Source organism: Tachyglossus aculeatus, chromosome 2 (genome assembly GCF_015852505.1).
Source record: "Tachyglossus aculeatus isolate mTacAcu1 chromosome 2, mTacAcu1.pri, whole genome shotgun sequence".
NCBI classification, from domain to species: domain Eukaryota; kingdom Metazoa; phylum Chordata; class Mammalia; order Monotremata; family Tachyglossidae; genus Tachyglossus; species Tachyglossus aculeatus.
In genome coordinates, this window is record NC_052067.1 from 32,381,555 (window position 1) to 32,404,431 (window position 22,877).

At 40.9% G+C, this 22,877-nt stretch overlaps 1 protein-coding gene across 9 annotated transcripts in view; it reads left to right on the plus strand.

Moving 5' to 3' along the window:
- The window catches only part of TBC1D5 (TBC1 domain family member 5), a 498,550-nt gene that overhangs the window by 235,782 nt on the left and 239,891 nt on the right, over positions 1-22,877 (plus strand). For all 9 annotated transcript variants that reach the window (XM_038759929.1, XM_038759928.1, XM_038759927.1 and 6 more), the window contains one exon: positions 14,215-14,281. In XM_038759929.1, coding sequence (XP_038615857.1) covers positions 14,215-14,281 — 67 coding nt within the window. The remainder of the gene's footprint in view (positions 1-14,214; positions 14,282-22,877) is intronic.

Sequence of the window (22,877 nt, forward strand, 5' to 3'; positions counted from 1 at the left end):
AATCAATTAATCATATTTATTGAGTGCTTACTATGTACAAAGCACTGTGGTAAGTGCTTGGGAGAGTACAGCATAAATGTTTGTAGACCTGTTCCCTGCCCACAGCAAGCTTACAGTCTAGAGGCCAAGGTAGACAAGATTGAGGCACAGTGAGTAGGTTGGCATTGGAGGAGCGAAGTGTGCGGTGTGGGTTGAAGTAGAAAATCAGAAAGGTAAGGTAGGAGGGGACAAGGAGACTGAATGCTTTAAAGCCTGTGGAAAGGAATTTCTGTTTGGTGTGAAGGTGGATGGGCAACCACTGAAGGTCCTTGAGGAGTGGGGAAATAGTTTTGTAGAAAAATGATCCGGCGTGAAGTATGGACTGAAGTGGGAACAGACAGGAGATTGGGAGGTCAGCAAGGAGGCTAATGCAGTAGTAAAGGTTGGATAGGATAAGTGCTTGGATTAACATGGTAGCAGTTTGGATGGAGAGGAAAGGGCTGATTTTAGTGATGTTGTGAAGGTTGAACCAACAGGATTGGATATCAGATTTGTGAACTGAAGAGGGATGAATGCCAGGGTTATGGGTGTTGGTGGTGCTGTCTATAGTGTTGGAAAAGTCACAGGGAGGACAGGGTTTGGGTAGGAAAATGAGTTCTGTTTTGGACATTTGAGGTGTGAGCGGAACATCCAAGTAGAGATGTCCAGAAGAGAAGAAGAGATACACAAGATTGCAGAAAAGGAGAGGGATCAGGTTGGAGATGTAGATTTAGGAGTCATCCACAGAGTGATGGTAGTTGAAAACTTGGGGGCGAATGAGTTATCCGAGGGAGTGGGTGTAGATGGAGACGGAGGAGGACCCAGAACTGAGTCTTGAGGGACACCCACAGTTAGGGAATGGAAGGCAGAGAAGGATCCCATGAAAGAAACATGCGAACGAATGGCTAGAGAGATAGGAGGAGAGCCAGGACGGGACAATGTCAGTGAGCCAAGGTTGGGTAATGTTTCCAGGAGAAAGGGGAGGTCGAAAGTGTCAAAGGCATGTCTGAAAATAAATGGGAAACCCATTAGTTCAGTGTTTTAGGTAGTGTAATCCAAGAAAGGGTTTAATCAATGCTGGAAGAACACACTCTATACCTATTACATTATGTAATGATAATACCTGGACCGTTGGCATTTTACATTTTAACAAAACTTGCCTACTTGTTGACATGTAGACCTCAACCTTCCTTTCTTGCCTTCAAGATTTGCGCACAGTTTCTCCAAGTTATAGCAGCATTCTTCCTCAAGGACATCCCCCATTTCATTAAATTATATCTCTTCAAAGAAACTGTCCTTGATGAACTGCAGCTGTTCATCTGCCAGCAGTATTCTGCACTCTCTTCTTTAGTTCACACTTCTAATTGTATTTATCTGTACATATTTAGGATGATGGTATGCATATCTTGTCTCTCCCATTAATGCTGCAAACCACAGAAGGGCAAGGTACCACATCTGCATTCATCCCCTAGTACCGCAAGGTGCAGAAGTCTTAAGTTCTTAAATAACTGTAGATTCACTGTGTCTTCTGAGCTTCAGGTTACAGTGCCTCTCTCTAATCTTGTACGTATGCTGCAAAACCCATTTTTATATCTGATTTTTGAATTTGTGGCTGTCTTTTAAATCTGATTTTTGAATTTGTGGCTAAGTCTTTTGTTGTTTTAAAGTAGATTTGTGCTGTCTTAAATGATTTTTTCCCTCATTAACTGTCATATTAAAAACATAAAAACCTGGTAGAACGGTTTTGAGTCACCCTTTAGAGCATTAATATTGCTAGTTGCTGGATTGTATGCTGTTCAGATCATTTGTAATTTATATCCTGGAAATAGTTCCCCTTTGGATTTCCCATGCATTGAAAAGTCAGATGCTTAACATTACTGTGTAAAGTTAAGTGCTTGGGGTTAATGAATGGCATTAAATTTTATGAGGTCATGTCCAGTAGATGTTAAAATAAGCTTAAGGGAACTCTATCACTGATAGAAATTAACAGCTGGCATGAAAAAATGCCTGACTGACCTCAGTTTTCATTAAAAAATGCTTCTGAAGAAGTTAAATATAAGTTCATTTTAATTAATGTAAACATTTTTATTAAGTGATAATAAGCAGTACATTTCTGGGCAAGAAATAAAAGCCTCGTTGAAAGGATTAGAAAATAATAACCTAAGAATACAATATGACCATTCTGTTACAGTGTTTTCAAAACTTTCACCTGGCATACAGTGTCACTCTGTTGTGGAACGCCCCGCCCCTTCATGTCCATCATCATCATCATCATCATCAATTGTATTTATTGAGCGCTTACTGTGTGCAGAGCACTGTACTAAGCACTTGGGAAGTACAAATTGGCAACATATAGAGACAGTCCCTACCCAACAGTGGGCTCACAGTCTAAAAGGGGGAGACAGAGAACAAAACCAAACATACTAACAAAATAAAATAAACAGAATAGCAGACAACCACCCGCCCCATCTTCAAAGTTGTTGTAAAATCACGTTTCCTCCAAAAAGCCTTCCCTTATTAACTTCATTTCTCCACCCGAATTGCCCTCCCGCCTGTGTCACCTAAGCACTTGAGTGTATAGCCTTTTATAATTTCTTTCCTACCCCAGCCCCACAGCACTTGACTGATTGAATCTCATGGATCACAGACCTGATTCCAGTTCTACGTGGATGGAACTGTAGCTCTCCGGTCTTCTAATAGCAGTCATTTCTACATTTTTTAAATTATGTTTTCCATATTATAAGTGCACTGTATTTCAGTCAGTCAATTTTGCTCTTTTCCAAGTGCTCAGTTCAGTACTCTACATAGAGTAAGTGCTGAATAAGTGCCATTAATGAATTGGTTGGGTACCATCCTGATGCTCATTGTATATTTTACTTTTTTACTAATTCGGTCACTGACAGATTAAAGATCACCAGCTAGAGGAATGAGGCAGTAAACCTTTAAGTAACATTTCCATTCAGGGTGAGCTATGTGTTCCCAGATAGGGTGTCTCAGCAACCCGGATGTCACCCGGTTGTACAGCTGCCTTTTCAGCAATCACATAATTGGAAATTCACTGGCTATTTACTCATATTTTCTGTGGGCAGGAGAATTGGAGTACATTACTCTGTTTCATTTAATCTCCTCAGTGTCTACGTGTCCTGCTAAGGATGCAAATCGGCTGAAACTTAGCTCATAGCAATTATGGTTGTGATTGTGAAAGAGATTGAAATTTTGGTAAAAATGCAAATTAAACGATTAGCTTCTATGGGCCCAAATTTGATCTACATAATTGTATAGGAAAATTTTAGTTATCCTACATCCTTATTCTGTGATATAGGATACATACATTATTTTACTTCAGTGCAAGCTTACTTTAGGGTCTTGTGATCATGGGCTTAATGGAATTCTTATCCTTTATGGCTAGCAACTCTTCCTTCATAGCTCCATAAAGGAGGTTGTCACCTCCACTATTGTGTCCAAAATAGAACTCCTCGCCTTCCATCTGCCAAGCCTTTTTTTTCTCCCCGCAACTTTCCCCATTACTGTAGACAATATCACCATCCTTCCTGTCTCTGAAGCCTGTAACCTTGGAATTAGCCTCTACTCGTCTCTCTCATTCAGCCCATGTATTGAGTCACCAGATCTTGTCAGTTCTCCCTTCACAGCATTACTAGACTCTGTTTCTTCCTCCCCATCCAAACTGGTCCAAGCCCATAAACAGATCCCACCTCAGCTACTGCATCAACCTCTTTGCTGGCCTTCCTGACTCCAGTCTCTCCTCAGTCCAGTCCATACATCACACTACCTTTGGATCATTTTTCTAAAAATGTGTTCTGTGCGTATCTCTGCACTCCTCAAAAGCCTCCAGTAATTTCCCATCCACCTCTCCATAAAACAAATTGGTATCATCATTTTTAAGGCATTTAGTAAGCTCTCCCTTTTAAGCCCTCTCCTTTCTACCTTACCTCATTTTTCTCCATATCAAACAAAATCGTTTCCATTGTTTATGGCACTCTGTAAGGCCTCACTTTTAAGCTCTCCCCTACCTATCTTACCTCATTCATCGCCTGCTACAACCTAGCCCTCACACTGCACTCCTTTAACAACCTACTAGCTCTACCTTGACCTCACCTGTCTCACCGCAAACCCGTTCTCTCCTTCATGTCCAACAGACCACCATTCCCATCTTCAAAGCCCTTCTAAAATCACGTCTCCTTCAAGAAGCCTTCCCTGACTAACCTCTCATGTCCCCACCCTGTTTGCCCCCGACTTCAGTGTCACTTAGGCGTTTGTGTTTGTACCCCTTAAGCACTTTGATACTCACTCCCCTCAGCACTTTCACATACATCCTTTAATTTTGACATTTTCCCTATCTGTAATTAATTTGAATATCTGTCTCCCCCCTACTAGACTGTAAACTCCTTGTGGTCACGGATCATGTCTATGAACTCTTATCATATGGTTCTCTCACAAGTGCGTAATATATGGTACGCGCTCAGAAAATATCACTAGTTGAGTAACTATCAGCAGCTCCTGGGATCCCAGCTCTAAACTACATCTAAAAATTCTGCCATAGAGCATCTGATTGTCCCATTCTCGGATGGAGGGGCACATATAATCCACAATGCTTGTGTTAGTTCTAAACCCTAATCAGAATCAGATGGTTTACTTCTTTCTCTCCGCTTGGTACTTCCCACGAAGTGAGGGAAGCCTGACTTTTCAGAAAAGGGATTCCTCTAGAATGGAGTTGGATCAGCCTCCCTCTCCCCTCAGTAACTATTTGCTGATGTTTTTGAAATTGTTTCTGTTCTCAACTCTGCCTCTTTACATCCCATTCATCATCAATCGTATTTATTGAGCGCTTACTATGTGCAGAGCACTGTACTAAGCGCTTGGGTAGTACAAGTTGGCAACATATAGAGACAGTCCCTACCCAACAGTGGGCTCACAGTCTAAGCCTTTGCTCTCTTCATTTCTGCCTGTCAGGCTTGACTCTCTGCTGCAGGAATCTCCCAACACTTGTAAATTCACTGCCCTGATGCATTTTTTTTTTTCACTGCATGGTTCACCATTTCTTTAAAACAGTTTTTCTGCCCTCTGGAATTGTGTAAATTTCTATTTTTTTTTTCTTTCTTCCCCCTGTAATATTGTAAGTGCCTTAAGGCAGGGATAAGTTCAGTACATTGTTCTTCACAGACTGGGTACACAGTACCTACAATTGATAGGCATTATGGGACCTTATTAATTGTGAAATTTGCTTGCTGAATGATTACATCACTTTCATAATGCTGCTGAAACTACTCGAGAAATTAGAGGTAGCTGCTATGATAAACCGAATTGTCACCTCCGTATAGGTAGTTGGGCACTAAGGGGTTTGAAGACATTTGTCAGATCTGAAACGTGTTTCCACATCTCCACCAGGTCTGACGTAGACAACCGACGGCCCTTGGCTACCAGTTCTAGCAGGGAGAATAGAGGGGAGTGGACGTTTTAAGGAACATACTCACTCATTCAGCAATTCAGCAACTGAAACCACCCTGCTGGGGAATACTGACTTGTGATCCCTGAAACCTGGTGTGCTCGAGTGGTGAGAAGCGTATCATCATCATCAATCGTATTTATTGAGCGCTTACTATGTGCAGAGCACTGTACTAAGAGCTTGGGAAGTACAAATTGGCAATATATAGAGACAGTCCTGTAGGGCCTTGAAGGGAGGAAGAGAGCTAGCTTGGCGGTTGGGCAGAGGGAGGGCTTAACAGATGCCATCATTATTATTATCATCTGCGCCTCAGTTCCCTCATCTGTAAAATCTGCGAGCTCCCCATGGGATAACCTGATCCCGTTGTAACCTCCCCAGCGCTTAGAACAGTGCTTTGCACATAGTAAGCGCTTAATAAGTACTAATTTAAAAAAAAAAAGTCCCTACCCAACAGTGGGCTCACAGTCTATATCCCCCCTTCGCCCCTGCCCTCGCCACGATCAGGACTCCAGCCAGTTGCCTTGTACGACCTGACCAGCACTGGCCCTAATTGCCACATTCTCTGTTTAGTTTCCTGAAGTTCATGTTGGATTTAGATTCGTTCTTATACTTTTTTTTATGGTATTTGTTAGCACTTAGTACACGTCAAGCACTGTTCTAAACACTGGGGTAGATGCGCGTTCTCAGGCTGACTGCAGTCCGTGTCCCACATGGGACGACTCATAGTCTAAGTAGAAGTCAGTTAATTGTATTTATCAAGCACTTACTGTGTGCAGAGTACTCTACTAAGTGCTTGGGAGAGTGCAGTGTAATGGCAAACAAACTCATTCCCTTCCCACAGCGAGTAGGAGTAACAGGTATTGGATCCTCCTTTTGCAGTTGAGAAAGCTGAGGCCCTGAGAAGTTAAGTGACTTGCCCAAGGTCTCACAGCAGGCAAGTGGTGGAGCTGGTGGGATTCGAACCCAGGTCCTATGAGTCCCAGGCCCATCTAGGCCATATTGCCTCCCGACTTCTTTCTCTATCTGTGACCTACTGGACCATGTTCTGCTTAGGCAAAGGAATTCAATCACATGATTTAGCTCTTTGTCATTGATATAAACCTTTGGTTTCATGTTTAGATTTCCCAAATACAAACTTGCTTATAATTTGAATCTCCTTCAGGCTTGTTTGTCCAAGGCTTTTTTTTTTTCCAATTATGTGTCTGTTTGTGTACGTCCACACCATAGTAAACCATATATACCATTCGCATGTAATTTATTCAGTGACCTTTGATGATGCTTAAGAGCTTGTTGGATGGAGAGTTTACCAGGATACAAGAAATATATATCTCAGGTCCCAGAATTGCTGCAAAGAAAAGATTGGGTAAAATTAGTCCTGTTATGCAACCTTGCTTAACTCCACTGGTGAAGGGAAAGGTTCAGGCAAATCCCTTCAAATTTAACTCGATCAGCCACGTCCTAAAGAAGTAATGGTAGGATTTTGACAGACATTTCAAAGCAGCCATGTTTGTTTCATAGTTGTGAGAGCCCAAGTTTTCTGGCGTTTCACACACTATTTTAGTCCCCAACAGCAATGTACAGACTTCATTAATTTTTTTTTCCAGCTCTTCTGTTTCTGTCGTATAGCCGTAGATCTTATCCTAAGTGATACTGCAATTATTGGTATAGAAATAATTCCCCATTTATAACATAGTTCATGTAAGAAGATTACTTCCAACTTACTATGTTTCTGTTTAACATGCAATCTTCTGGAACCAGTTGTTATAAATCCAGGGATCATCCGTGGTATCTTCCACCGAAAGAGCTGCTGTCATGGGTAAAACTGTAAGCTCCTCAAAGATAAAGAGTTTTGCATCTTATTCTACAGATTCCCTGAGCACCTTTGCCATAGAAGGTTTCCGATAAATATTAATTATGATTAATTCTTCATCATACCTGAAGCTTCAAAGTATTGGGAAGCAGAGTGGGCTAAATGTTGCCACCTTGTACTTCCCAAGCGCTTAGTACAGTGCTCTGCGTGCAGTAAGCGCTCAATAAATACGATTGATGATGATATGAAAGAGCAGACCCTGTAAGTCAGACCTGGGAAAAGACCTGAGTTCTAATCCCAGCTCCACTACCTGTCTGCTGTGTGACCTTGGGTAAGTCCCTTACTATCTCTGTGCCTCAGTTTCCTCAACTGTAAAATGGGAATTCAGTACTTATTCTCCCTCCTACTTAAACCGTGAGCCCCATGTGGGGCAGGGACTGGGTCCAACCTGATTAACTTGAATCTATCCCAGTGCTTCATTAGTAGTAAATGCTAATGCATAAGTAGTAAATGCTTAACAAATATTATTATTATCATTATTATGCCAAGTGTGTGACTTGGAGTGGATGTCACAATACATTATTGGTGTCACCAACGAAATTTTGGATTGTATAAGGAGAACAGAGTGAAAGTGAGTGGAAGGGAGTGGAAGCTTCATTAGTAGTAAATGCTAATGCATAAGTAGTAAATGCTTAACAAATATTATTATTATTATTATTATTATTATTATTATTATTATGCCAAGTGTGTGACTTGGAGTGGATGTCACAATACATTATTGGTGTCACCCACGAAATTTTGGATTGTATGAGGAGAACAGAGTGGAAGGGAGTGGAAGGGAGTGGAAGCTTCATTAGTAGTAAATGCTAATGCATAAGTAGTAAATGCTTAACAAATATTATTATTATTATTATTATTATGCCAAGTGCATGACTTGGAGTGGATGTCACAATACATTATTGGTGTCACCAGTGAAATTTTGGATTGTATGAGGAGAACAGAGTGGAAGTGATTGGGCGGGCGGGATCGGAATATCCAGTGACCATGTCACCTTCCTGGATGTGAGACATGTTACCTGCCGTACAAACAGGAAGGAGGAGAAAGCCAGCATTTCCCGCACTTTTCTCAGGAGGTAGCGCTGTGTCCTGGGGCTCCTGCCCATGATGGAGTGGCCGAAGGAAGGGATGAAAGGCCCTACTGAGAGCTCACCTCCTCCAGAAGGCCTTCCCAGACTGAGCCCCTTCCTTCCTCTCCCCCTCGCCCCCCTCTCCATCCCCCATCTTACCTCCTTCCCTTCCCCACAGCACCTGTATATATGTATATATGTTTGTACATATTTCTCTATTTATTTTACTTGTACATATCTATTCTATTTATTTTATTTTGTTAGTATGTTTGGTTTTGTTCTCTGTCTCCCCCTTTTAGACTGTGAGCCCACTGTTGGGTAGGGACTGTCTCTATATGTTGCCAACTTGTACTTCCCAAGCGCGTAGTACAGTGCTCTGCACACAGTAAGCGCTCAATAAATACGATTGATGATGATGATGATGATGATGGTGACTAGCCCCGGTCTCTAGATTTAGGTTAGTGTTCCATTTATGCCAGAGCTACGTCACAACTGCCCATGCTGGGTGAGAGAAAGGTGGAGGCTTGGGCTGGATGGCTTCATGTCCTGGTTATTTTGGATATAGTCATTTTCAAGCAGCAAGCAAGAGGGGCATTTAACACCCTCTGTCCCACCCCCCGCAACATCCTAGCCCTCTTTTCTAAACAATCTAGGCCAGAAGCTGTCTTCATCATCATCATCAATCGTATTTGTTGAGCACTTACTGTGTGCAGAGCACTGTACTAAGCGCTTGGGAAGTACAAATTGGCAACATATAGAGACAGTCCCTGCCCAACAGTGGGCTCACAGTCTAAAAGGGGGAGACAGAGAACAAAACCAAACATACTAACAAAATAAAATAAATAGAATAGATATGTACAAGTAAAATAAGTAAATAAATAAATAAATAAATAAATAAATAAGGAAGCGTGCTTGAAACCTGAGGTCCAGTCAGTCCCATTGAGAATTTTGTTGTACTCATTCATTCATTCAGTGGCATTTATTGAGTGCTTTCTGTGTGCACAACATTATGTTAAGTGCTTGGAAAAGTCCAGCAATAAACAGTGACAGTCCCTGCCCACAACAATGAGCTTATCGTTTCACTCCAGTCGGCGGCTCAAGGCGTATGATAACCATCCTGCCCATCATCTTATCAAATGAAGAATGCAGTCACTAAGTTTCCACTTTTTATTTAGCTGTTTCTCTTGAATTTTGTAAGTAAATCGTATTTTGGCGATTGCAAGCTGTCTTTGACTCATTCGCTGAGCTCGATCAGAACCACCGCAGATTTGTACAGCTAAAGCAAAGTTAACAATTGTAATAATCTAGAAATAGGTGGTGAAAATATCAAAGTAGAGTGAAAGAGACAGTAACAGGGAAAAAAACAATTAATTTGATATAATTGTCATTATAAAGAGCGGTGCTATGTTTATATTATAAATGATCTAAGTAAAAGGCCTCTAGAGGCTGCCTTTTTACCCTGATTGTTCAGGTCTTAAGCTAAGTAAAGGCTATGACCATATTGTCTCCAGAGACTGTGGAGTCGTTATTCCCTGCCTTTATTACATATAGACAGGATTAACAGGATTTATTGTTTGTAGTTCTTTCAAACCATTTGCTCTCAAAACTAAGCTTAGCTGCAGAATCCTCCTTAAAAGTGCTAAACCATTTAAAAGGCATACAATGGTGCCCTTGGTTTTAAATTCCAGCACCAGCTTCAAAGGAAGAAACTCCAAGGTGGTGGTACATTTCTTTTAAAAGTAAAATATGAGCACCCACTTGTCCCGAACGTATGTTTATTTCTCTTCCATTCAGAAGCCTTTTCATTTTTTTGTGTAGCAGTTTCTTAACCTGATCAGGCAATTTTGACACTAGGCATTTTTAGATGTGCACTAAAGGCACACTTCCTTATTTATGGTTGTATCTCAGCTGTTTTTAACTTAACCCATTTAAAAATCTGTAGACCTCCTTTTATGAAGCTTATTGGGAAACAGATGTTTGTGCATAAAAAGCAGTATAGAAATCTATTGTAAACCTGTGTTTGCCGTGGTTTCAGCAGTGCAGATCCACGGCATAAAGTGCCCTTATTTAAGCATAGCTGCAATTACAGCCAGGAGCTATATCTGGATTCCGTTTGCTGTGTTTTTGTTTTGCAGTCACAACTCTTCATATTCCTGGCCTACTAAGTTAGATAAAAGAATCTTTGACCTGCTAATTTGATACTTCGAATCTCCTTGGTGTTCTCTTTGTAAAGCATAATGATAATTCAGTTTATTTGGTTTTTGATTGAGCGAACTTAGAACAGTTCTGAGGATTTTGCACTCATTTGGGATAATGCATAAGATTATAAATTACAAGAATTTATAAACCCCTTACGAACACAGACTTAAGAGTGAAAACTCCTGGAGGACAGTGATGTGTTTTATTTCCTTACAGCTATACATCCATAAGTGTCTAGAGTAAGCTCATTAAATACTGTTGAAGGTGATGAAAACATAACCTACTAATGGTCCTCATTCTGTCTCTGAATATTTTATAAATATATATATTTGTCTGCATGCGTGTGCATGTGTTTTAGTTTTGCATTACAATGCATTTTGATTGATTCTAAAATCAGATTAACATTAATAAGAAAAGCATTCTACACAATCCTTGTTTTTATTCAAAAGATTCTGGCATGAGTACACATTACTTAATATATAAATAAAAGTAAGAAATTAACTTTAAAATAATTTCATGTCCTTGAAGAAGGTGGTGTTTGGTTTAGAAAGGTTCAGTTCTTTAAATGAAAATATCCTTGAACTTTCTAGTCAAGTAATCGTTTTCTAAATATCAGAAGTACAGCGCGCTGAATACCTTAATAGCTGCACACCGCTATCAGCTGGCTTGATGCCATCATTTTAAAGGCTTCTTTTGTATAAAATGAACACCCTCGTTGCGAGAGAGTCCGATCAAGGTATACTGAGGTTAAATGACAAATTCGGATTTGGAGCCCGCTATTAAAAACATCATATCAAACTCTGCAGCACCCTCTGTTGTAATTTTTAGGAAAAAACAAAAGTGCGTTCTTAAAACTGCAATTATCAGTAAGATCTATCAAGAAAGTCATATTCATCCCTTGTAATGGCCATGTATTAAGGTTGAAAAGTGCAAAATTTAATTTATTTCCTGTGTTTTACCTTCAAGTTTCTGTTTTTCCTCTGATGCAATGAAAGGTGAAAATTGTCTGCCTGTTTAGCCGACGATTTTATACCTTAAAAAGTCAGCACAAATGAATGCCTCTTCACGACTTGACTGACTGTATTTCTGGCACTGTCGAATTGCAAATTTTGCCTATTCTTTTATAAACCTTTCAATTGCCAGACTCACTTTTCTTTCAAAATAATAGAAGAGCCTAGAATCACCAGTGCTAAAATTAAGAATTTATAACTGTATGGAACAGATGTTTTCATAAACATTTGCTATAATTAATTTCAACTAGGGGATTGAGGGAACAAAGCAGTTTTTCCCTCTTCAAAACTTTATTGCCTTTTCCCCATGCAGAAAACTCTGAAATCTTTGCTTTAATATTGTGCTAATGAAACACATGCAGTCCTTTATTTGGTTTCTTGTTGCGAGAGGGGTTTTTTTGTTGTTGTTGTTTTTGGTTTGGTTTTTGGGGGGGGTTTTTTTTTAGGTTTTTACTGGTCTTTTCACAGTGGAGGGTTACCTTCTGCAGAAATCATTTTAAACAGCGATCAAAGAGCTTTTAGTAACCTCTTCTCAGGCCAAAATTGGGATTTCAAGTGCCAAAGTCTCTTAGCTATTTGAATAATTTGATGCTGCACAAGTGAATATAAGCATACGGAGAGAAACATTCTATTGATGGGAGGGATTTTATGGGTTAGAAGAATTGTGATCCTCAGTTTTATAGGGAAGAAAAGAAAGCCCTGTGCCATTATATTTTCTAATGCATCGTGTACTGCTTACTCTATGTTGATTACCCAATCTTTTCATCATAAAGATCTGCAAGCTGTTAGGTAGTATATTTGGTAGGGTAAGATTCTTTGTGATGTAAAGACTACATTCAATTTGTAAATATTTGATTGTATTGTGTGTCATTGATGATATTATCTCTTGAAATAATCATTCCTAAAAGGAGATTTTAGGTACCTTTCAGGCGTCCAAATTCACTTTTGTATCAATATTAGTTCACTTTTGTATCAGTATTTTAACTCTGATTTTTTTCCTTTGCCATAGATTTTTAAAGATTTTGAAAGTGCTGTTTGTAATCATTTCTTTATTTCATCTTTTGGACTAGAGAGCCAAATTAATTTCCACATTTTTCTCAATTTCTCATTTTCAACATTTTAGAAAACTATTTTCTAAAAAGACTAAAGCTGGAAGTCGTATAAATGAGCTCAGTTTCATTGTGCTACACCTGAAAGCTCCCGTGCAGCTGCAGAGAATTTTGAGGAAACTAGTGTTCTTGAATTATCTGTCAACTCTAAAGTGTGCAAAGAAAAATAGGTAGCTGTCATTAAAATTACATTTCAGCTTTCAATAACCATTTAATGAGTAGCATAATTATATAAGTATGGTACCTTAAGTACTATACTCAATAATTAAAAATAATCTCATCTTTAAAGTGAAAGCTCTATAATTATTATTTGACTTAACCAGGACAACTGTTATGATCTCCAGTGGCACCTCAGATTATTCAGAGTGGTTTGAAAGTATAAATTAAAATTGGATAAATCATTAAATTATTAAGCCTTAAATATGCTAAAAATGAATATAGTATGGTATTTAAAAGCTATGCTACAAGAATTTACTAGCATTTCAGGTAAGCAGATTCTAGTTTGTTGGTAAGTTCCATGTCTCTAAAGGGTATATTAATGTAGCCTTCATAGTGTTGAACAATGATTTTCTTAAAAAAGAGTGTTTTGAAATTATTTAAAATATTAAGTTAAGGATGTATGTTAACAAAATATAAAGTCTCTGTTCCTTCTTGTTTTAATGTGAAGTCGAAGTCAGTAGGAAGATGTATTTTCATTTGAAGCATTAGTAGATAGAATTCCCAACTGGGAACTTCAGATGAGATTTCCTGTCATCTTCAACTGACAGCTGTATATCTTTTTAAAATGCACGGTACTGCTTACAGACCCCCGAATGGACTTTTACAGATGTAGAACAGGTTTCTGGTTGAAAATGCTGAACTTAAAGGAGCCGAATTGAAGTTGGAGGTGGTGTCTGATGAATTAGGATGTTTCCTTGTTTGGTTTTTTGTATAGTGTTTTTATCCACAAAACGCCCTACAGAATCTTAAGCAAAAGGCAATAACTGAGAATTCTAAGGTTGTTAGTTTATCCTTCCCTACCTGTTCCAGTTTGTTTGTCATCCTCCAAATATTTTCGCCATAATCTGAATTACCAAATACAGGAAGAGTCCATACCTGAGAGACATAAGGTTTTCATCTAAATGTTGGTCTCGCCTTCTTTGTTGGTAATGTTGTTACTGCCACTGCCGTTTCTCACAAGTAACAAGTGCATACTTTGTGCGTGCTGGTACCTTATCATTTTCAGGAGCATGTAGCGCACTCACACAAAAAACTGTCAGTTTCTAAATGTAAAAAAACAAATTCCTATAGCATTTTCAGTGTTCTTTCTTTAATAAAATCTTTTGTTTTCTAACATTTCTTGAAGTGGGAGAGTGAAAAGGTAGGATAGTTAATATTGTTGCTTTTTAGCCAACTCAAAATGTGACACACACAGCATGTTCACATGAGTCCCACATTTTGTAGTTGTAGCATATCTGAATCGTTCTTATCTTTTGCAGGAGACTCAAATGAAAATGGAAAACAAAATTCTACCTTGAACACTGATGGAACTTTTATTTCTTACAGGTAGGTACTAAACTTGAAAAAAATTATCACTTCATCATGGTAACAGTATTAAGGCATCTGGGTGCAATGCACTTTACTGAGCATTTGGGAAATACAAAAAAAGCAAGTGATTCATTCCCTGCCTGTGTTAGTTACAGTACTACTGCCCCCTCCTTCCTCTCCCTCTTGTCCCCCTCTCCATCCCCCCCCGTCTTACCTCCTTCCCTTCCCCACAGCACCTGTATATATGTATATATGTTTGTACATATTTCTCTATTTATTTATTTTACTTGTACATATCTATTCTATTTATTTTATTTTGTTAATATGTTTGGTTTTGTTCTCTGTCTCCCCATTCTAGACTGTGAGCCCACTGTTGGGTAGGGACTGTCTCTATATGTTGCCAACTTGTACTTCCCAAGCACTTAGTACAGTGCTCTGCACACAGTAAGCACTCAGTAAATGTGATTGATTGAATGAATGAACTGGGTAATCAATGCAAATAGGGAAATGTACAATTCAGTAACTCTTTATACACAAGTGTTGAAGATGGGTATAAATAAATACATATACGCGGAGATTGGCTGAGGGTGTGACTTGAGCTGCTTGGAATTAATTGGGGAAGGCTTGTTGGAGAAGGTAGGTTGAAGAAACAGGACTGGGGTCTGTTGCACTTTGGGAGTGATGGAGCAGAATTGGGGAATGGAGGTGGGACAACCTAGAATGTCGTAGCAGAATAATATGGGTTCTATATTATATGTGTTCTATATTTCCACTAATCAGCGTGGCTCAGTGGAAAGAGCACTGGCTTTGGAGTCAGAGGTCGTGGTTTCAAATCCCGGCTCCTCCAGTTGTCAGCTTTGTGTCTTTGGGCAAGTCACTTCACTTTTCTGTGCCTCAGTTACCTTATCTGTAAAATGGGGATTAAGACTGTGAGCCCCACGTGGGACAATCTGATCACCTTGTATCCCCCCCCAGCACTTAGAACAGTGCTTTGCACATAGTAAGCGCTTAATAAATGCCATTATTATTATTATTATTCCCGGCTCCATGAATTGTCTGCTGTGAGACCTCGGGCAAGTCACTTCACTTCTCTGGGCCTCAGTTGCCTCCTCTGTAAGATGGGGATTGAGACTGAGAGCCCCACATACGACAGGGAATGTGTCTAACCGGATTTGCTTGTATCCATCCACCCCAGTGCTTAGTAAACACATAGTAAGCATTTAACACATATGATTATTATTATTGTATGGGAGGAGTGAAGCAATTAGATTGCATAGTAGCTGATGAAGAGAACAGATGTATAGAGTTGATGAGTTGGCCTTGAAACCACATGTGAGATGCTTTTACGGGAATTGGAAGAACATGGGAAGCCGGTGAGGGTTTTGAGGTGGGCAGAGAAGTGTGCCGAGCAACAAACCAGGAGATTATAGAAGGAAGAGGGAATCAGTCAATTGTACTGAGCGCTTACTGTGTGCAGAGCACTGTGCTAAGCATTTGGGAGAGTACAATATAACATTCCCATTCCCTGCTCACAATGAGCTTACAGTCTAGATAAGGAGACAGACATTACTATAATAATATAAATACGTAAAATTACAGATATGTACATAAGCGCTTTGGGGCTGCAGGAGGGACTCACAACGAGCTTACAGTCTAGATAAGGAGACAGACATTACTATAATAATATAAATACGTAAAATTACAGATATGTACATAAGCGCTGTGGGGCTTCAGGAGGGATGAATAAAAGGACCAAGACAAGGCAGCCCAGAAGGGAGTGGGAGAAGGGGAAAAGGAGGGCTTAGATTGGACGCAGGAAGACCCACGAGGAAGCTGATATATTAGTCTCGCCATGGTCTGATCAGAACTGCATTAGAGTTTTAGCTGTTTAGATGGAACTGAGAGGGTGGAGCTGGGCTGTGTTCTTGAGGATGAACAGCACGATTTGGCAGGAGGTAGACTATGAGAGTTGAAGTAGAGTGAGGAGCCAAGGCTGGTACTGAAGATGCAGGGGATGTTCGTGTAATTGGTTGAGATAGGAAAGTAAGGAAAGTTGGTTTTAGAGGGAAGACTAATAATTTGGTTTTAGACATTCATTCAGTCATATTCATTGAGTGCTTACTGTGTGCAGACCACTGTACTAAGTGCTTGGGAGAGCACAATATAACAACAGACACATTCCCCGCCCACACCGAGCTCACAGTCTAGAGAGGACATATGTAATGAGAAAAAGGATCCAGGTTCCTTATGGGTCTTTCAGCCTCACCTGCATCCATGGATGGGTAACAACAGAGGCAGTAGTGCTTTCTTTGGAGACTGAAAAATTTTTAGTCAAGGTTAAATGTTACATTAACAAGCGTGTGGAAACAAAACCAGCAAATCTGGAAAAAAAAAATTGTGCAAGTGTACTTTTTAAAACTAGGAAAGAGAATTATTGTTGAGTAAGAAAAAAGAACAAAGAGCATGATACTTTAAGACAGAGCTATTATGCTTATTTTGTACTATGCGCTTCTAGAAATATTAAGTTTGAAGTGCCTTGAGAGAAACGTGGAGCTGTCCTGGGCACACATGGTGAGGGCTAGAAAGCCAGAGGTGTTAGCTAAAGACCTGTGAGCCAATTCACTCCCCAGTGAGTCAGGGGCGAGCAAGAAGAAGAGGAGAACTAGAATGGGGTCTCGTCGGATGCCTCTGTTAAGGAATCAAGGAGACAGGGGAAGGGAACAAAAGAGAAACCAGTAAATGAAACTGAAAAGGCATGATCAGAGAGGTCGGAGAACCAGGTTTGTACTTTTTCCCCGGAACCAAGCTCTCATGGTGTTTCGCAGAGTTAGGTGTAGAACATTGTATCAGGTGGTCAAAGAGAATTAGGGCAGAGTAGAGTCCATTTGATATGAGTTTGATATGAGTCCATTTGATATGGCAGAGCCGGGTTTTAATCCTGGCTCCGCTGCTTGTCTGCTGAGTGACCTTGGGCAAATCACTTCACTTCTCTGTGCCTCAGTTACCTCATCTGTTAAATGGAGATTGAGACTGTGAGCCCCACATTGGACAAGGGACTGTGTCCAATCTGATTTGCTTGTATCCACCCCAGCGCTTAGTACAATGCCTGGCACATAGTAAGCGCTTAATAAATGCTATAATAATAATAATTACTATTATTACTAATCATTATTATGAGCATAAGGAATGAGTGATGGCCTTAGAGAGGTCAGTCTTAGTGGTTAAAAGCCTGATTGAAGTAGGTTAGGAATGAGTTGGTAGGGAGTGAAGGCAGCAGGTGTAAGCAACTAGTTCCAGGTATTTGGAGAGAAAGGGAGATAGAGGCTTTGCGACTGAGAGGGAGATTTTAAAATTTGGCGAAGATGTGGGCATATCGGAAGGCAGAAGGGAAGGAGCCGGTTGATAGTGGGAGAGCAAAGTTAACAGAGAGGAGAGAAGAGGGAGGGCAAGTGCTGTTAGGTAGTGAAGAGATACAGTGAGTTAAGTGCAGATACGGTGCAGATAGAGGGTGTGGATTTAGAGAGTAGGTGGTGAACCCCATATTGAGAAACACCAGGGAAGCAGTAAAAACCAGAAGAGAGATAAGTAGAATGGGGAGGAAGTAATAGCAAAACTTGGGGAAGTTGTACTTCAAACATTAGATGGCAGTCAATCAATCAATTGTATTTATTGAGCGCTTACTGTGTACAGAGCACTGTACTAAGCGCTTGGGAAGTACAAGTTGGCAACATATAGAGACAGTCCCTACCCAACAGTGGGCTCACAGTCTAAAAGGGGGAGACAGAGAACAAAACCAAACATACTAACAAAATAAAATAAATAGAATAGATATGTACAGGTAAAATAAATAAATAAATAGAGTAATAAATATGTACAAACATATATACAGGTGCTGTGGGGAAGGGAAGGAGGTAAGATGGGGGGTGGAGAGGGGGACGAGGGGGAGAGGAAGGAAGGGGCTCAGTCTGGGAAGGCCTCCTGGAGGAGGTGAGCTCTCAGTAGGGCCTGGAAGGGAGGAAGAGAGCTAGCTTGGCGGATGGGCAGAGGGAGGGCATTCCAGGCCCGGGGGATGACGTGGGCCGGGGGTCGATGGCGGGACAGGCGAGAGCGAGGTACGGTGAGGAGATCAGCGGCGGAGGAGCAGAGGGTGCGGGGTGGGCTGTAGAAGGAGAGAAGGGAGGTGAGGTAGGAGGGGGCGAGGGGATGGACAGCCTTGAAGCCCAGGGTGAGGAGTTTCTGCCTGATGCGCAGATTGACTGGTTTTCAAAGGGTGAAAAGTAAAGTGGACTAGTATAGAGAACCTGAGGGTATCTCCATTTACCAGATTGATCTGCTTGGGGAAAAAAACACATTTATTCGGCCAAATCTTTAGTTTTTTAAGGCAGTATTCCAAAGCCTAATGCAAAAATAAATAGATAAATATCCACAAACCCAAGTTCTCAATAGCCTGGACTTTCAGAAAACTGTAGTGGACCTCAGCTGCCAGCTAAAATGTCTGAAACCGTTCGCTGCTTTTTGGAATTAGGGAGTTCACTGATCATAGGGAGCCTGAGAGATTAAAATGTAATTCGTGATAGAATTAAACATTGTTATTATCTCATTTGGGCATATCAGCAAACAGGACAACAACATGACTCAATTAGTGGTAAAGATACAGTAGTTAACAAAACATGTATCTATGTAAACTTCTGTTAGTATTCTCCTCAAAACTTGAATCTTGCTTGAACAAATGTTTTAGATTGTTTGTACTCTGAAATAAGAGTTTAGAGGAGGAAAGAGTCAAGTGCTGCCTCCTGTGTTTGTTGATATTGTAGGTAATGGAAAGAAGTGCTTTTAACTATAGTTTCATTTATTAATGAAAACAAAGATTAGCTCTGTATTGAAATCATATTTTAGAACCTCAAAAATTAACACCCGAAACTGGGAAAATCCTATCATTTGAGAGTTTGACAGGTTATTTGGAGTATTATCGAATCATTATCACGCCTGGCTATGATGTTGCTACAGAGTTTATTATAACTTTATCAGTCAATCGGTATTCATTGAGCGACTGTACTGGGCACCTGGGAGAATACAATAGAGTTGTGGACATGATCCTGGTCTTCAAGAAGTTTACAATTTTGCCTGGGAACACAGATACTGATGTACCTTACAGGTAGGAGGAAGTCATAAAAACTATTAACTATGTATGTAAGTGCAGTGAGGGATTATGAGCCCTTAAGTAATGAAGTGGTAAAATAGTGCTGATGTTGAGTTGGAAGATATAAAATGGGGTGATTAGACTTAGAGAAGCAGTGTGCCTTAGTGGAAAGAGCCTGGGCTTGGGAGTCAGAGGTCATGGGTTCTAATCCCGGATCCGCCACTTGTCAGCTGTGTGACTTTGGGCAAGTCACTTCATTTCTCTGTGCCTCAGCTCCCTCATCTGTAAAATGGGGATGAAGACTGTGAGCCCCACGTGGGACAACCTGATCACCGTATATCTACCTCAGTGCTTGGCACATAGTAAGCACTTAAGAAAATACCATCATCATCAAGAAGACCTCCTAGGCAAGGTGTGATATCGTTAGGACTTTGAAGAAGGGGAGTCTTTGAGTCACCATGGAACAGGCAGAGGATTTCAGGTAGAAGCAGATTGAATATTGTAAGGCCAGTGGTCAAGAGTTTCTGCCCGATGCAGAGAGGAATGGACACTATTGGAGGAATGGGGAGACGACAACATTTGAGAAAGTGATCTTGTCCGCAATGTGAAGACTGGTGAAGACTGGTGACAGAGAGACCAGAAGAAGGAAGATCAGGAAGAAGCAGCATGTCTTAGTGGAAAGAGCATGGGCTTGGGAGTCAGAGGTCATGGGTTCTAATCCCGACTCCTCCACTTGTCAGCAGTGTGACTCTGGGCAAGTCACTTAACTTCTCTGTGCCTGTTACCTCATTTGTAAAATGGGGATCAAGACTGTGAGCCCTAAGTGGGACAAGCTGATAATCTTGTATCTATCCCAGTGCTTAGAACAGTGCTTGGCACATAGTAAGCACTTAACAAATACTATTATTATTATCATTAATATTAGTGTTGAGGAGACTGATATAATCAAGCTGGGGCCTGGACCTAGCATAATGGTCACTTGGCTGGACAGGAAGGATGGATCCTGGAAACGTTGTGAGGAAGACCTACAGATTTTGGTAATTTACTAGATGTAGGGGTTGAAAGAATGGCAGGAATTAGTGTTGAGGAGCAGTGTGGCCTTGAGAATAGAGTGCAGACCTGCAGGTCAGAGGGAGCTGGGTTCTATTCCTGACTCCGCCACTTGTCTGTTATGTGACCTTGGGCAAGTCACTTTAACTTCTCTGTGCCTGTCTTCTCATATGTAGATTGAGGATTAAGACTGTGAACCCCATGTGGGACAGGGACCAACCTGATTTACGTGTATACATACCAGTGCTTAGTATGGTGCCTGGCACATAATAAGCACTTAGTACATGCCATAAAAAAATAAAATGTTTAATACCAAGGATGTGGTCTTGAGAGCTCAGTAGATGGTGATGCTGACAACCGTGATGAGAAGTTAGGTAGAGGAAAGGCTTGGGAGGGAAGATGAGAAGTTGAAATGTGGACATAATGGAGTTTGAGATGCCAGCAGAGTATCCATGTTTAATTACACATGCAGACATGTGTATTTCTATGTCGATTGCAGGGGAAATGCGAAATTGCAGAGGAGAGCGGTCAGGGCTAATGAGATTTGTGAGTCATTCTCATAGAACTAATAATTGAAGCCATGGGAGCAGATTAACTACTAAGGGAAATGTGTAAATGAGAAGAGAACCTTGAGGACAACCACAGTTATGAGTTGGGAGGCAGAGAAAGAACCAGAAAAAAGACCGAGGAGAGAGATGTGTAAGAAAAAACAAGGCTAGATAGCATTTCCAGGAGAAGGGCATGGTCCACAGGGTCAAAGACATCTTTGAGGAGGATTAGCAGAATACATTCCATTAGCTTTAGGAAGACAGAAGTCATGGGAACATGCAGAGAGCAGTCTCAGTGGACTGAAGGGTAAGGAAACTGAATTGTAGAATATTGAAATTTTATGCAGTCCATCTGAGGAGTTTGGACAGGAATGAGAGGAAGGGGATAAAGTGATAGCTGGATGGTGCTGTGGAACTCAGAGTAGAGGGAGATGGAGACAGATTTGAAGGCAAAGGGAAAAGAGCCATCAAAGTGGCCAAAGATAGCAGTCAGGGAGTAAAGAAGAGTAGCTGCAAACATTTTTATAAAGTGAAAGACTCAGTTGGAAGGTGTTAAGTTTTGAAAACAGGCAAGAGATCTGCTGTTGGGACACCGTAAAGAAGAATGAGAGAGTAGATGTCAGCATGGGAGGAACCTGGGGAAGTGAGTAGATTTGGGGAAGCTTATGCCAGATAGTTTCAGTTTTGTCAAAACAGTTGTTGTCGAGGTCATGAAAGGTAAGAGTGAGGAGAGTTGGAGCATTGGGGGTTTCAGGAGAGAATTAAAGGTCTGGAATTTGGGAAATAGTGGATGCAGTTAGGCATGGGAGCTGATGAGGCAGCAGAAGAAATGTTGCTGACTGGAAGAGTGAGCCATTATAAGAAGTAAAGATTATTAATATCTTTGGTATTTATTAGTGTATTTAAGTGATAACTGGGTGTCAAGCACTGTTCTAAGCACTGGGGTAGATAGAAGTTTATCAGTAACTCCTGTCCCACATGGAGCTCACAGTCTGGCAGGAGGACAGGCATAGATCTCCATTTTACAGTTGAGGAGACAAGCACAGAGAAGGTAAGTAACTTGCCCAAGGTCACACAGCAGGCAAGTGGCAGAACCAGGATTAGAAGCCAGGTCCTCTGACTCCCAAGCCAGTGCTGTTTCCACTAGGCCACACTGCTCCTCAGAATGAATTTGAAATGAATTTTAAGGGATGAATTTGAAATGAGTGAAGTCAATCAGTGGTATTTATTGAGCACTTACTGTGTTCACAGTACTGTACTAAACTCATGGGAGAGTATAATAATACAACAGAGTTGGTAGAGATGATCCCTGTCCCCGAGGAGTCAGCCTGGTGTCTGGATTTCCACCAACAGAACTCTGCTGCATGAGTGCAAGTGTAGAGAAGTGATAACGTGGAGGTGATCCAGGGCTGAGGATTGCTGGTGAGAGATCGATGGAAGGATGGGGGTGCAGAGGTAGTCAAGTTCAATGGAGAGGGCGCAGTTGAGAATTTTAGATTTGTGCATCAGGAGACTGACAGTCTCTCCTTCATCCTAATCCTCCTAGGCCTCCCAGCTACCTTCAACACTGTGGACCACACCCTTCATTTTAAAACTTTGTCCAACTTTGGCTTCACTGACACTGTCTTCTGTAGGTTCTCCTCCTATCTCTTTGATCACTCCTCCTCACTATCTTTCACGGGCTCCTCCTCTGATTCCCACCCCTTAACTGTGAGAGTCCCTGAAGGCTGAGTTCTGGATCCCTTTCTATTCTCCATCTACACCCACTCCCTTGGAAAACTCATTTGTTTCCATTGCCCCAACTACCTTATCTATGTGGATGATTCCCAAGTCTGTCTTCAGCCCTGACGGCTCTCTTTCTCTGCAGTCTTGCGTT